The sequence below is a fragment of the Nerophis ophidion genome, linkage group LG11 (assembly GCF_033978795.1).
Source record: "Nerophis ophidion isolate RoL-2023_Sa linkage group LG11, RoL_Noph_v1.0, whole genome shotgun sequence".
NCBI lineage: Eukaryota > Metazoa > Chordata > Actinopteri > Syngnathiformes > Syngnathidae > Nerophis > Nerophis ophidion.
In genome coordinates this window covers 33,075,113-33,091,977 of record NC_084621.1, presented here as the reverse complement: position 1 = coordinate 33,091,977, position 16,865 = coordinate 33,075,113, and the positions used below count along the sequence as shown (strand labels likewise).

The 16,865-nt window shown below is 40.4% G+C and overlaps 1 protein-coding gene across 2 annotated transcripts in view; it reads right to left on the bottom strand.

Annotated features, from left to right (window-relative positions):
* Nucleotides 1-16,865, bottom strand: part of erp44 (endoplasmic reticulum protein 44) — a 51,313-nt gene that overhangs the window by 17,665 nt on the left and 16,783 nt on the right. Inside the window, exons 2-8 of one of the 2 annotated variants that reach the window (XM_061915688.1) lie at nucleotides 15,180-15,312; nucleotides 14,924-14,963; nucleotides 14,307-14,422; nucleotides 10,263-10,447; nucleotides 3,996-4,111; nucleotides 3,750-3,924; nucleotides 3,558-3,669 (exon numbers count right to left, since the gene is read on the bottom strand). In XM_061915688.1, coding sequence (XP_061771672.1) covers nucleotides 3,558-3,669; nucleotides 3,750-3,924; nucleotides 3,996-4,111; nucleotides 10,263-10,447; nucleotides 14,307-14,422; nucleotides 14,924-14,963; nucleotides 15,180-15,312 — 877 coding nt within the window. The remainder of the gene's footprint in view (nucleotides 1-3,557; nucleotides 3,670-3,749; nucleotides 3,925-3,995; nucleotides 4,112-10,262; nucleotides 10,448-14,306; nucleotides 14,423-14,923; nucleotides 14,964-15,179; nucleotides 15,313-16,865) is intronic. The other variant, XM_061915689.1, reaches the window with a different exon arrangement.

Here is a 16,865-nt window from a genome sequence, read left to right as displayed (position 1 = left end):
TAGACGCATGTTCGTCAAACTAATAATAATAATAACTGCTATAGCAGCCGCAACATTAATACGGCCACAACGACAACTCTTGCTGATCTACTGCCCTCGGTAATGGCACCATTCCCAAAATATGTGGGCTCTATTGATAACCTCACTAACAACTTTAACGACGCCCTGCGCGAAACCATTGATAACATAGCACCGCTAAAGTTAAAAAAGGCTCCAAAAAAGCGCACCCCGTGGTTTACAGAAGAAACTAGAGCTCAGAAATTATTATGCAGAAAGCTGGAACGCAAATGGCGCACGACTAAACTTGAGGTGCACCATCAAGCATGGAGTGATGGTTTAATAACTTATAAACGCATGCTTACCTTAGCTAAAGCTAATTATTACTCAAATCTCATCCACCGTAATAAAAACGATCCTAAATTTTTGTTTAGTACGGTAGCATCGCTAACCCAACAAGGGACTCCTTCCAGTAGCTCCACCCACTCAGCTGATGACTTTATGCAATTCTTTAGTAAGAAAATTGAAGTCATTAGAAAGGAGATTAAAGACAATGCGTCCCAGCTACAACGGGGTTCTATTAACACTGACACGATTGTATATACGGCGGATACTGCCCTCCAAAATAGTTTCTCTCGTTTTGAGGAAATAACATTAGAGGAATTGTTACAACGTGTAAATGGAATAAAACAAACAACATGTTTACTTGACCCTCTTCCTGGGAAACTGATCAAGGAGCTCTTTGTATTATTAGGTCCATCAGTGCTAAATATTATAAACTTATCACTTTCCTCGGGCACTGTTCCCCTAGCATTCAAAAAAGCGGTTATTCATCCTCTTCTTAAAAGACCTAACCTCGATCCTGACCTCATGGTAAACTACCGACCGGTGTCTCACCTTCCCTTTATTTCAAAAATCCTCGAAAAAATTGTTGCGGAGCAGTTAAATGAACACTTAGCGTCTAACAATCTATGTGAAACCTTTCAATCCGGTTTCAGGGCAAATCACTCGACGGAGACAGTCCCTCGCAAAAATGACTAATGATCTATTGCTAACGATGGATTCTGATGCGTCATCTATGTTGCTGCTCCTCGATCTTAGCGCTGCTTTCGATACTGTCGATCATAATATTTTATTAGAACGTATCAAAACACGAATTGGTATGTCAGACTTAGCCCTGTCTTGGTTTAACTCTTATCTTACTGATAGGATGCAGTGTGTCTCCCATAACAATGTGACCTCGGACTACGTTAAGGTAACGTGTGGAGTTCCCCAGGGTTCGGTCCTTGGCCCTGCACTCTTCAGCATCTACATACTGCCGCTAGGTGACATCATACGCAAATACGGTGTTAGCTTTCACTGTTATGCTGATGACACCCAACTCTACATGCCCCTAAAGCTGACCAACATGCCGGATTGTAGTCAGCTGGAGGCGTGTCTTAATGAAATTAAACAATGGATGTCCGCTAACTTTTTGCAAATCAACGCCAAAAAAACGGAAATGCTGATTATCGGTCCTGCTAGACACCGAACTCTATTTAATAATACAACTCTAACATTTGACAACCAAACAATTAAACAAGGCGACACGGTAAAGAATCTGGGTATTATCTTCGACCCAACTCTCTCCTTTGAGGCACACATTAAAAGCGTTACTAAAACGGCCTTCTTTCATCTCCGCAATATCGCTAAAATTCGCTCCATTTTGTCCACTAAAGACGCTGAGATCATTATCCATGCGTTTGTTACGTCTCGTCTCGACTACTGTAACGTATTATTTTCGGGTCTCCCCATGTCTAGCATTAAAAGATTACAGTTGGTACAAAATGCGGCCGCTAGACTTTTGACAAGAACAAGAAAGTTTGATCACATTACGCCTGTACTGGCTCACCTGCACTGGCTTCCTGTGCACTTAAGATGTGACTTTAAGGTTTTACTACTTACGTATAAAATACTACACGGTCTAGCTCCATCCTATCTTGCCGATTGTATTGTACCATATGTCCCGGCAAGAAATCTGCGTTCAAAGGACTCCAGCTTATTAGTGATCCCCAAAGCCCCAAAAAAGTCTGCGGGCTGTAGAGCTTTTTCATTTCGGGCTCCAGTACTCTGGAATGCCCTCCCGGTAACAGTTCTAGATGCCACCTCAGTAGAAGCATTTAAGTCTCACCTTAAAACTCATTTGTATACTCTAGCCTTTAAATAGACTCCCTTTTTAGACCAGTTGATCTGCCGTTTCTTTTCTTTTTCTTCTATGTCCCACTCTCCTTTGTGGAGGGAGTCCGGTCCGATCCGGTGGCCATGTACTGCTCGCCTGTGTATCGGCTGGGGACATCTCTGCGCTGCTGATCAGCCTCCGCTTGGGATGGTTTCCTGCTGGCTCCGCTGTGAACGGGACTCTCGCTGCTGTGTTGGATCCGCTTTGGACTGGACTCTCGCGACTGTGTTGGATCCATTATGGATTGATCTTTCACAGTATCATGTTCTCATATGTTCTCATAGTCATCAGTATCATCAGTATCACAGTATCATGTTCTCATAGTCATCATTGTCACCGACGTCCCACTGGGTCATTATTGTCACCGATGTCCCACTGGGTGTGAGTTTTCCTTGCCCTTATGTGGGCCTACCGAGGATGTCGTAGTGGTTTGTGCAGCCCTTTGAGACACTAGTGATTTAGGGCTATATAAGTAAACATTGATTGATTGATTGATTGATTGATATACATATATATCTATATACAGTATATATATACATATATATAGTATATATATATACACACATATATATATATATACATATATATACACATATATATACATTTATATACACACACACATGTATTTATATATATATATATACACACACACACACACATACATATATACATATATACATATATACATATATATATATATATATATATATATATATATATATATATATATATATGGCTTCACGGTGGCAGAGGGGTTAGTGCGTCTGCCTCACAATACGAAGGTCCTGCAGTCCTGGGTTCAAATCCAGGCTCGGGATCTTTCTGTGTGGAGTTTGCATGTTCTCCCCGTGAATGCGTGGGTTCCCTCCGGGTACTCCGGCTTCCTCCCACTTCCAAAGACATGCACCTGGGGATAGGTTGATTGGCAACACTAAAATTGGCCCTAGTGTGTGAATGTGAGTGTGAATGTTGTCTGTCTATCTGTGTTGGCCCTGCGATGAGGTGGCGACTTGTCCAGGGTGTACCCCGCCTTCCGCCCGATTGTAGCTGAGATAGGCGCCAGCACCCCCCGCGACCCCAAAAGGGAATAAGCGGTAGAAAATGGATGGATATATATATATATATATATATATATATTATATATATATATATATATATATATATATATATATATATACTGCTCAACTAATGAAGAATCAGCAGTGGTAAGCGCCGGCCACTTGATATAGTACAACATAGGACCTGGTAGGACCGACGAATGGCGAGTGGAGTAGGAAGTGTAATAAGGGGAATACCAGGTGAAAAGTGAGTGGGTTTGTACAAAAATACCAATATCCCTCACCTTTTTCGCTAATGAGCTGACGAGCTACTTCGTGCTGGAACTTTTCCAAGCTCTCATTGTCTTCCTTGAGGTGGAACAAGATGAGGAATGGGATCCCCTCTTCAGTGAGCTCCTATACAACACACAAGCCCGACCATGGTTAAAGATGGCAGTCGTCATTAAAAATATTGTGCCGTTGGCGACGAGACTAACCTCTCCGTTTTCAAAGGTGATCTCCCTGACCAGAGGCACACACTTGTCCTGGGCCCAAGCGTAGGTCAGGTCAAAGTTGGTAAGGGAGCCGAGGTAGACCATGTCGGGGGCGTTCTCCCCTATTGGCTTGAATATGACGTTGTCTCCGCTGAAGCGCTCTGACTCGGATGCCGAACTGGACGTTGGGATAAAGTTCACATCGTTGCGGGAATGGATGAAACGGACTTGGGTAAACAAAAGACTTACCCAAAAGCAGCCAGGAAAACGCAGTCATCGCGAAGAATGTTGGCAACTTTTTCAAAAGAGTGGTAGTTGTCGGAGTCCTTCATGTCAAAGTAACCAATGATGTTCCTTTTGCTTCTCTGTGCAACCACAGCAGGTATACAACATCACTCACATTTCAGCAACCACTTCATAACTAACATCATCTCAATGGACAAAACAACAGAAATTTAATTGGGATACTCGAAGGTAGGGATGGGTTTCAAACTCAATACTTTTATAGGTACCATTGGAATCGCCATGGACAGGCTATTATTACCGTACCTTTAAGAATTTCACATTGTCCATTTCAACACATTAAATATGGTATTGGAAACGACAACTAGGGCTGGGTGATACATTGGTACTATAATTAATACTGCTATATTTTAGAAAGCGGTGTATATACAGGTGCTGATCATATTATTAGAATATCATGAAAAAGTTGATTTATTTCATTAATTCCATTTAGAAAGTAAAACTTGTAGAATGTATACATTCATTCCAAACAGACTGATACATTTCAAGTGTTTTTTTGCCAAAAAGGAGATGATTATAGCTGACAAACCAATGAAAACCCTAAATTCAACATCTCCGAAAATTAGAATATGGTGAAAAGGTCAGATATTGAAGACACCTGGTGCAACACTCTAATTAGCTAACTAACTCAAAACACCAGGAAAATCCTTTAAATGGTCTCTCATTTTGATTCTGTAAGACACACAATCATGGGGAAGACTGCTGACTTGACAACTGTCCAAAAGATGACCATTGATACTTTAAAGAAGGAGGGCAAGACACAAAAGGTAATTGCCAAAGAGGTTGGATGTTCCCAGAGCTCTGTGCCCAAGCACATTAATAGAGAGGCAAAGGGAAGACAAAGATGTGGTAGAAAAAGTGTACAAGCAAGAGGGATAACCGCGCCTTGTAGAGGATTGTCAAACAAAACCGATTCAAAAATGTGGGGGAGATCCACAAAGAGTGGACTGCAGCTGGAGTCAGTGCTTCAAGAACCACCACGCACCGACGTATGCAAGATATGGGCTTCAGCTGTCGCATTCCTTGTGTAAAGCCACTCTTGAATAAGAGACAACGTCAAAAACGTCTCGCCTGGGCTCAAGACAAAAAGGACTGGACTGCTGCTGAGTGGTCCAAAGTTATGTTTTCAGATGAAAGTAAATTTTGTATCTCCTTTGGAAATCAAGGTCCCAGAGTCTGGAGGAAGACAGGGGAGGCACAGAATCCACGTTGCCTGAAGTCCAGTGTCAAATTTCCACAATCGGTAATGGTCTGGGGTGCCATGTCATCTGCTGGTGTTGGTGCACTGTGTTTCCTGAGGTCTAGGGTCAATGCAGCAGTCTACCAGGAAGTTTTAGAAAACTTTATGCTGCCTGCTGCGGACTAATTTTATGGAGGTGAAGATTTCATTTTCCAACATGACTTGGCACCTGCACACAGTGCCAAATCTACCAGTACCTGGTTTAAGGACCATGGTATCCCTCTTCTTGATTGGCCTGCAAACTCACCTGACCTTAACCCCATAGAAAACCTACGGGGTATTGTGAAGCGGAAGATGCGCGATGCCAGACCCAACAATGCTGAAGAGCTGAAGGCCACTATTAAAGCAACCTGGGCTCTCATAACACCTGAGGAGTTCAACAGACTGGTCGACTCCATGCCACGCTGTATTGCTGCAGCAATTTAGGCAAAAGGAGCTGCAACTAAGTATTGATTGCCGTACATGCTGAAACTTTCCATTATCATACTTTTCAGTTGGCCCACATTTCTAAAAAATATTTTTTGGTACTAGTCGTAACTAATATTCAAATTTTCTGAGATACTGAATTTGGGATTTTCAGTAATTGTCAGTATTAATCATCAAAATTTAAAGAAATAAACATTTCAAATATATCACTATGTGTGCAATGAATTTATATAATATGTAAGTTTCACGTTCTGAATATAATTATTGAAATAAATCAACTTTTTCATGATATTCTAATAATATGAACAGCACCTGTATATACTTAAGACAATATCGGCATACCGTTTTTTTTTTTTGTTGTGCCTTCGTTACGTCAGTTTGATCGTCTCTGCGCCTGACTTGTGAAACACAGGGTATTCCTATTAGGCACACCCCCACCCCTTGCGTGTTCATGGAGGCTTTTCAGATGACGCACTATAACTAGCACGCGTCAAAGTTTTTAAACATTTTTTTATAAATATGGCGGCGCGGTGCCGACTTCTCGACTCCCCAGTTATGCAATGCTTTGGACACATGTACACCAATTTGCTTTACAACCTATATCTCTCCTTGTAACGACTTTATCACTAATGAAATGAAGTGAAGTGAATTATATTTATGTAGCGCTTTTCTCTAGTGACTCAAAGCACTTTACATAGTAAAACCCAATATCTAAGTTACATTTAAACCAGTGTGGGTGGCACTGGGAGCAGGTGGGTAAAGTGTCTTGCCCAAGGACACAACGGCAGTGACTAGGATGGCGGAAGTGGGCATCGAACCTGCAACCCCCAAGTTGCTGGCACGGCCACTCTACCAACCGAGCTATACCGCCCCTAATCTCATCGGTTTATTTTGTTAACTTCAGTAAGCGACTTAGTACAGAAACTACTGATAGCTCCTCTCTGCTGCTCGCTCGGTTTGTCAAATGTTTATCGACACCCTGGTTTAAAAGTGCAATTTTCCCAAAGCCTAAGCTACTGTAGTCTAGCGGCTGGGTGGCTGAAAAGTAGTTTTAAACTTAACAGCCAGCGGCCTTCTCCGCAATGAATGAGTTGGAGCCCTATCTATCCCATGCATGAGTGTGAGCCAATAAACATAACGTTAATGAACAAAATTAACGAAACTGCTTTGACATAGTTAAGGTAAATTACTTTATAAGAATAAACTACATATTATGTTATTACTTACAACAAAATTAATCTGAGTACTCAAAACTTGTTATCTAGCCGTAAAAAACTGAGGCAACCATAAGCAAATTGCACATTTCTTTTTTTTTTTTACCAGTATTCAGACTAAAAATACCACAATATCAGTTTTGGTCCATATCGCCCAGCCCTAACAACAAGATGAATGATGCAATCAAGTTGGTGTACAGGTGCTGGTCATATTAGTATAATATCATGAAAAAGTTTATTTATTTCATTAATTCCATTTAGAAAGTTAAACTTGTAGAATGTAAACATTCATTCCAAACAGACTGATACATTTCAAGTGTTTTTGGCCAAAAAGGAGATGATTATAGCTGACAACCAATGAAAACCCTAAATTCAACATCTCAGAAAATTAGAATATGGTGAATAGGTCAGATATTGAAGACACCTGATGCCACACTCTAATTAGCTAACTAACTCAAAACACCTGGAAAAACCTTTGAATTGTCTCTCGTTTTGATTCTGTATGACACACAATCATGGGGAAGACTGCTGACTTGACAACTGTCCAAAAGATGACCATTGATACTTTAAAGAAGGAGGGCAAGACACAAAAGGTCATTGCCAAAGAGGTTGGATCTTCCCAGAGCTCTGTGTCCGAGCACATTAATAGAGAGGCGAAGAGAAGACAAGGATGTGGTAGAAAAAAGTGTACAAGCAAGAGGGATAACCGCGCCCTGGAGAGGATGGTCAAACAAAACCGATTCAAAAATGTGGGGGAGATCCAAAAAGAGTGGACAGCAGCTGGAGTCAGTGCTTCAAGAACCACCACGCACCGACATATGCAAGATATGGGCTTCAGCTGTCGCATTCCTTCTGTAAAGCCACTCTTGAATAAGAGACAACGTCAAAAGCGTCTCGCCTGGGCTCAAGACAAAAAGGACTGGACTGCTGCTGAGTGGTCCAAAGTTATGTTTTCAGATGAAAGTAAATTTTGTATCTCTTAGAAATCAAGGTCCCAGAGTCTGGAGGATGACAGGAGAGGCACAGAATCCACGTTGCCTGAAGTCCAGTGTCAAATTTCCACAATCGGTAATGGTCTGGGGTGCCATGTCATCTGCTGGTGTTGGTCCACTGTGTTTCCTGAGGTCTAGGGTCAATGCAGCAGTCTACCAGGAAGTTTTAGAACACTATTTATGCTGCCTGCCGCGGACCAATTTTATGGAGGTGAAGATTTCATTTTCCAACATGACTTGGCACCTGCACACAGTGCCAAGTCTACCAGTAGCTGGTTTAAGGACCATGGTATCCCTGTTCTTGATTTGCCTGCAAACTCACCTGACGTTAACCCCATAGAAAACCTATGGGGTATTGTGAAGCGGAAGATGCGAGATGCCAGACCCAACAATGCTGAAGAGCTGAAGTCCACTATTAAAGCAACCTGGGCTCTCATAACACCTGAGGAGTGCAAAGACTGGTCAACTCCATGCCACGCTGTATTGCTGCTGCAATTCAGGCAAAAGGAGCTGCAACTAAGTATTGATTGCCGTACATGCTGAAACTTTCCATGTTCATACTTTTCAGTTGGCCCACATTTCTAAAACAAATTTTTTGTACTAGTCGTAACTAATATTCAAATTTTCTGAGATACTGAATTTGGGATTTTCAGTAATTGTCAGTACTAATCATCAAAATTTAAAGAAATAAACATTTAAAAAAAATCAGTATGTGTGTAATGAATTGATAAATATTTAAGTTTCATGTTCTGAATATAATTACTGAAATAAATCAACTTTTTCATGATATTCTAATAATATGAACAGCACCTGTATAATAAGCACAATACTTACAGTAGAACCAATTTGAAGGGGCAACATAACACATTCAGCTTCCTGGAAAACGCTACTTTCTCGTGAGACAACATACCATAGATAGCATACAGTGCTGCCATCTTCACATGGGACTTAAATGTTATAATAAAACAAGATCCAACAACTGGACATCTAGCAGCTCATTTTTTATCTTTTTTATTTCGTATCAAAAAACTATATATTCATACACACAAAAGTACCGAAAACTGGTACCGGTATCAATTCCGAGGTACCAGAAATTAGTACTGCTATCGGTTAAAATGGGAATAGTACCCATCCTTACTGAGTAGTCACAATGTTAAAGGGGAACATTGTCATCAGACCTATGTAAGCGTCAATATATACCTTGATGTTGCAGAAAAAAGACCATATGTTTTTTTAACCGATTTCCGAACTCTAAAAGGGTGAATTTGGCGATTTAAACGCCTTTCAATTGTTCGCCTGTCGGAGCAATGACCTTTCACCCGTGACATCACATCGTGAAGCGACCCGCCATTTTCTCAAACACATTACACACACCAAGTCAAATAGACTGTTTTCCGGTACCTCGGAGACATCATGCCTCGTCGGTGTGTTGTCGGAGGGTGTAACAACACGATGAGACGGATTCAAGTTGCAACAGTAGTCAAAAGATGCGAAAGTCCCTCGTTTGCTCTGCACACTGTACCGACGACAGCTATGCTACGACAGAGATGGCAAGAATGTGTGGACATCCTGCGACACTCAAAGCAGATGCATTTCCAACGATAAAGTCAACGAAATCACAAAGGTGAGTTTTGTTGATGTTATTGACTTATGTGGAGTGTGCTAATCAGACATATTAGGTCAAGGCATGACTGCAAGCTAATCGATGCTAACATGCTATTTAGGCTAGCTGTATGTACATATTGCATCATTATGCCTCATTTGTAGCTATATTTGCATCCAACCTTTCCCTCCACCCACATTTAATGCCAAACAAACACATACTAATCGTTGGTTAGAAGGCGATTGCCGAATTTGTCCGCGCTTCCTCCCGTGCCGCTGTCTGTTGTGATATGGCTCAAAAGCTTCTGTTTCTTCTTTAATTTCGTTTTCGGTACCTGCCTCCACACTACAACCATCCGTTTCAATACATGCGTTATTTGTTGAATCGCTTGCGGGGCTGAAATCCGAGTCTGAATCCGAGCTACTATGCTATATCTTTCTGTGCAATCCGGCATGTTTTTTTCTGGTGGCTTCACGCAGTGACGTCACAGGACACTAGACGGGGGGATATAGCGATGGTGTAAATCAGGCACCTTGAAGCCGTTTTTCGGGATATTGCATGATGGGTAAAATTTTGAGAAAAACTTTGAAAAATAAAATAAGCCACTGGGAACTGATTTTTATTGGTTTTAACCCTTCAGAAATGGTGATAATGTTCCCCTTTAAGTTTGTATGGCAGTGAACATGTTTAAATGTCCAATGTAGAGGAAAATCTAATTAATGCGTTGTTGCCACTCACATCCACGGCTTTCAGCTCCTCCAGCGAGTGAATCTCCTTTACAGGGTCCACCTGCTGCTGGCGTATGAAGTCGGCAATGGCCGCCACTGACCTCTGACCTCTGTACTCCCTCTTCATCATCATCCCGTTGCGAAACAGCTTCAGCGTGGGGTACTTGGTGATGCGGTAGCGCTGGGCTATATCCGCTACGCAAAGGCGGGAGGAGAAGTTAGAGAGGAAGAAATCGATTGATGAAGAGGTGTAAAGTATAAAACGAGATGAGCGGCGGTGGCGGTGCAGTTAAACCACACGGCTGCAAACACAACCTTCAGACAGCTCTGGGCTCTGATCTCCCACATGAAAGCCCCCCCACTAAGGGTAAATATTCGCTGTGTACACACTCGCCGACTGTGTGTTTGTTGGTGCGTGTGTGTGCATGTGTGTGTTCCTTAGGCAGGTGTCAATCTCCCTGCGGGGCGCCTCTAAGCCTTCCAGGCTTCATAGGAAAAAACAGTTTTGTCATTAGTCTTCAAACAGTTTTGTGGGTCATCAATAATTCTCTTTAATTCGCTTTATCTCAAAAGGCTGCGGCCGGTTGTTTGTGTCTGCGTTACACTTTGGTGTGGCGGCCATCTTTTTGTCTGTATGTCCATTAAATATGGTGTGTATGTGTGCGTGTGTGTGGGGGGGGTACTTTTCCATTTTGTGTATGTAACATGAAAGATGACGGAATTGAAAAAACAACGATATGCATCAATAAATTGTCATTATCGTCTGCGAGACGATGGCCAGATTTGAAACGTGGCCATAATTACAAATTGTGAAAAACATATTATTTAATAGGTATGACATAAAATTAATACAGCAAAAGGGCCAGGCGATATGGCTGAAAACTGTATTACAAGTAAGTATTTTATCTTGGTCGATATCGATAATAAAACAATTTTATGGGACTTATCGGAAATAAGCGCCAATAAAAAAATGTATAAAAAGTTAAATGTAACCTTCCTCTCCGACTATAATCCCCTCAGCTATCAAGGCAGAAATTTGGAAATGAAATGTCAACACAACCATGGGAAACAATCAATCACGGTAAGCACAATTCTATCACATTGAACACTTGACAATATCCTCTTAGAAATAAAAGTACAAAAAAAAGGAATATGTAAGCTATTATAAATCTATAATATGTAAGGAATGTGTAAAGTGTAACAAAATTGTGCAAAGAGTGAAAATGTAAACATAGAAACCTGAAAATAACTATTACTTGCAGGTTAAGTTCCAGGAAGTTACGGCTGTGTAACATTTAATTTGGTCTGTTTAAGTGTGGAAAGGAATTTATTTTATGCAGTATTCATTTAAATATTATTGGATCAACTTACAATTATTTTAAAGTAGCACATTTGTTATATTGTGTAATTAATTTTATTTATAAAGTTCCTACATGTTGTTTCTAAAAAGGGAGCAGACAAGGTTTGACAAGACTACAGTCCGAAAATGCATAAAGGTGTTGTACTGTTGAGGTGACTTTTCCTGTTTTATCCATAATTTCTTCAATCTCTGTAGCACTCATTTTTAGTTTCTTCTCTCACTCCTAGCAAATAATCAATGAGACAGCAAGATGGCGCAACCAAAATAATTCTGTGCTACGTGATTAGCGGTTAACTTGTCTCTCCATTGCTTAGTGATCACTTCCAGTTTTGCTAGATTGTATCACAGTGCAAATGCCTTTTTTCATGCAACTAACCTTATATATTGATATTGTTTTATCGATATTTCTATTTCGGTGTACACTCGGCTGGAAAACATTGCCAGACCTGCCAACTCTGAAGAAATCTTATGAGTACTCTTGAGGATCAACGTGCTGTTTAGTGTCTTCCATACTGACTTGTTGCTTCTGCAGCATGACAAAACCCAATCAACAACACATTAGTGCATGCACAATTTTAAATCAACTTCATAAAAATGACAAATTAATGTTAAAAATTTAATGATATCAAAATCTCATGCAACGATATTGTCAGGGTATTAAGGCCAGGTATTATTGCAGTATTGTAAAATAAAGTGGCAGGAATGTTAGGCATGGACACAATTACTGTAATTTACCACAACCTACATAATGCTCAAATCTTGTAATCATATTTATTACTACAAACAGGTATTTTTTTGTGTACAGAATGGTGCAGGAAACTTCCCCTGTTTAAAGTTACAACCAAACACACATAGACTATGTTTAGCTGAGTGTCATTAAAAGGAAAATGTAAACATCTACCAATGTAACAAGTCTACTACAGCTAAGTTCATAGTGGACTTTTTTGTTTTAGTTTGGAGAAGGCTGATTCTCAGAAACTGACTATTGAACTTTTAATAATGAAACTATCTTACAAATTGATATGTGGCCTTTCTAGCTTCTTGGTTATGAACTTTTAATAATGTAAATATCTCACAAATTGATATTTGGCCTTTTTAGCTTCTTGGTTTTACATCAAGAATATTTTTAGCGGATGGTAAAGATGAGCGATATGGCCTAAAACCTGTATTGCAATATATATTGCAGCCTCCTTCGATAACAATATAAATCACAATATATAATCTGGTATATGCTCAGCGGCCTTAAATGCAAATACATTTTTTTTACTACTTTATATACATCAAATACATCCATTCACAATACTGATAATTTAAAAGTAACATTTTTGTTGGGCCTCAGGTATAGATTTGAGTAACATTTGAAAATTAAAAAAAATAAAACCAACATTTTAAAAATAAATTATGCGATGGAAATCAGTGGTGCCCCCGTGCCTCATTCATTACAATGACAGAAGAGTGAAAGTGTTCGATAATGTTGTGTTAATAATCCCCGATTCTTTTGAATCTACTACATTGAAAATGTTGCGATAATAATCCCTGATTCTTTTGAATCTACTACATTGAAAATGTTGCGATAATAATCCCTGATTCTTTTAAATCTACTACATGATCGTGTTTATATTCTTGTAATTATTTTATACAAACCATTATTAAAACATTCAAAAATCACTGAATGTAACGTCGCAAAAAATTGATAGTCCAGCAAGTGACGTAGTCTTTGCTCATGCTTGGACCGATCGTGTAGTTAGAGACCCTGAATCATATCAGCAACTTCAAATAATAGAATCGAGTCGTTGTTAAAACGAATCATTCCATTCTCAGTTCTTGCCCTTCAAGTCCTCTTGTGTCCAACGACTTAATTCATGAGTCTATAAACAATAACAAAACCGAACAAATATATATTAATAGTAAAAAAAATGCGATGTAACTACTGTGGTAGCGACCTGATACTATACTACTTGAAATTATTACTGTATATACTTGTATCAATTCAGCCAATTTGTCAACATTCAAGAGCTCTTGCATGCGGATAACATGTCCTCCTGCGTCGTGTAGTGTGGGATGTTGAGTTATTCCGCGTCCTCCAGTGATGATAATAATAGGTGTAAAAAACTTAGTTTATTTGCTGCCTAGGAGGCAAGAAATGCTGATGCAGAAGTGGCTTTGCACTGTGGAGGGACATTAGCCACCAGAGAGAATGCTACATTGCGTTGAGGACGCAGTCATTTGCTTGTCGCTGTTAAATCTGTGGACAGCTAGAATGTGTCAACAAAATGCATTTTTGTGGTATAACGACAGTATGAAAAGGTCTATTGTTGGCCAAGTTGATATATTTTATATTGTATTTTGTCCATAACGCCACAGTATTTTTTGCAGGTCTGCACTCACACATGAGGAATTAGGCAAAAAGGAAAGAGCTGCTTGTCTAATAATTTGTAGGACCGGCGAGAGACTCCAACCACGTTTTCTCCTTAATTGTTTTTGTTTACTGCAAAACCAAAATGTGCCCATACTCCTGATTTAAACATTGCAGAAGGTTCCAGGAGTTATTCTTTTGCTCGCCCGCAGAGCCCAGGGGATTATGGGAGATGTAGTCTACTTCTCAGAACGGCCCATTAAAAACTACACTGACTTGAGTACTGTGTGGTGTGTTGCATAGAACACAGTGGGAAGGGAAAAGCAGCCAATACTCACAATGTTGATCGCAGTCAACACGTGCAAACACCACTTGCTTCATTTCGGGGAACTCCACCCGCACGATGTTAGATGCCTCCTCGAAAATGGGATGGAGCATCTGACTAAATCTGCACCTGAGCCAAGAAAACGGGGTGGGGGGGGGGGGGGGGTGGGGGGGTCTGCTAATCAGGTTGCTTCTTTCATTACCTAACTGTGTTTTAATAAAATGTTTCCAATGAAAGACAATGTGATATTTTTGATGCAATACAGCAATACAGATGTTAAACATATTTTTAGATACCTATTTATATATTCTCATTGATTCTGGTCATTGTATTCACAGGACATTGAATCAAACTGTTCAGTTTGTCTTAGAAGATCCTTGCAACCCTTTTACACTTTGTTCTGACTGATGGAATTACACCTGGACAGACTATTTCAATTTACAGTAATCTCAATTGGAAACATTTTTCAAACTGTGAACGTCAACCAGTGTCCTGGAACGGATTGTGTTGGACTGTAGAGGTTCCACTGCATTCACTTTCTATCTTACATTGGTAGCAAACATTTGCCTTACAAGTGGAATTCCAACAATGTTGACGTCGTTAGACATTCCAGGAGAGCAAGTGACTTACCAGTCTGCATAAAAGTTTACTAAGGAAACCCCGGCATTGTCTGCAGAGAGAGACACACACACACACACACACACACACACACACACACACACACACACACACACACACACACACACACACACACACACACACACACGCACACACGCACGCACGCACGCACGCACGCACACGCACACGCACACGCACACGCACATTAATGAACACACATTTAGGGATATGATTCCAGTTTAGAAAGTTATGTTCTGTGATGTCTTACTAAGCACGTCATCAATGTTGCCTGAGTCCAAACTAGTGATTTCTGCTTGTCCGGGGGTGGAGAGGCCCATCACCTGCAAAGACGATCTCTTCATCAGCAATTGGGACCAAAAACAACAATGCAAAACCATCACCTGCAAAGACGATCTCTTCATCAGCAATTGGGACCAAAAACAACAATGCAAAGATCTGAAATTCACTTTTGAATTTTCAGAAATTACCAACATAAGATTGCTCTGTTCTTTTTTTGTTCACAAAAACGTACTTTGGTGAACCAAAAATTGAGATGATAAAAAATATGGATGCCATCCATCCATCCATCCATTTTCTACCGCTTATTCTCTTTGAGGTGGCGGGGGGCGCTGGTGCCTATCTCAGCTATAATTGGGCGGAAGGCGGTGTACACCATGGACAAGTCGCCGCCTCATCGAAGGGCCAACACAGACAGACAGACAACATTCACACTCACATTCACACACCAGGGCCAATTTTAGTGTTGCCAATCAACCTATCCCCAGGTGCATGTCCTTGGAAGTGGGAGGACGCCCGAGTACCCGGAGGGAACCCACGCAGTCACGGGGAGGACATGCAAACTCCACACAGAAAGATCCCGTTCCCGGGATTGAACCCCTGACTACGCAGGACCTTCGTATTGTGAGGCAGACGCACTAACCCCTCTTTCACCGTGCTACCCACATGGACGCCATTGAGATTTTTAATAAGAATCAGTCAGGTAAGCAAACAGCTGATGTGCCATCTGAATACATACCATACAGAGGACATGAGTGAATTCCTAGTTATATTTGTTTAGTGCCTGTGGTTATTATCATTAGGACATTTGTGCTTCATTCAACCTGATTGGTTCAAATGATAGATGGCTGTACTTTCAAAAAATTAAACAATGTAACAGTTCGCTAAGAATCAAACACTTGGTCTGCAACCCAGTTTGATTGCTTCCTTTTCACAAAGGGTGGGCCAGGAGAACATGATTCTTAAACGCGTCGCAATGAGACACAAAACGATCAATATCGATTAACAAAAGTTAAAAAAATTCATTTATTTATAAAGACAACAAGCAATTACTGCACCTACAAGTTGGCTGGAATGAAGTGAAGTGAAGTGAAGTGAAGTGAATTATATTTATATAGCGCTTTTTCTCTAGTGACTCAAAGCGCTTTACATAGTGAAACCCAATAGCTAAGTTACATTTAAACCAGTGTGGGTGGCACTGGGAGCAGGTGGGTAAAGTGTCTTGCCCAAAGACACAACAGAAGTATCTAGGATGGCGGAAGTGGGGATCGAACCTGCAACCCTCAAGTTAATTTTTCCAACTCAAATCAACTAGGGATGGGTACTATAACCCAATTTTATAATGGCACCGGTGCTAATGTAAACAGTAGTAACCAAAACGAAAATAGAAGTAGATCGATTTAATCGATTATGGTTTGCAACATCAATTCACAAGGCATTATATTCTTTGAAATTGCTTTTTTGAGAATTTGAGACAATCTTGTGCACACTCTCCAAAGTTATTTATAGTGAAGAAAAAATATAAAGTACACAATAAGTATTTTTTTTATATGTGTTTTATATTCACACTGGTGTATGTATGTGAATAAATATTTGGTGGTGGTCGGAGGAGCCTTAGGTGCAAATTTGCAGCTACAAATGTAGCTTAACATCATCA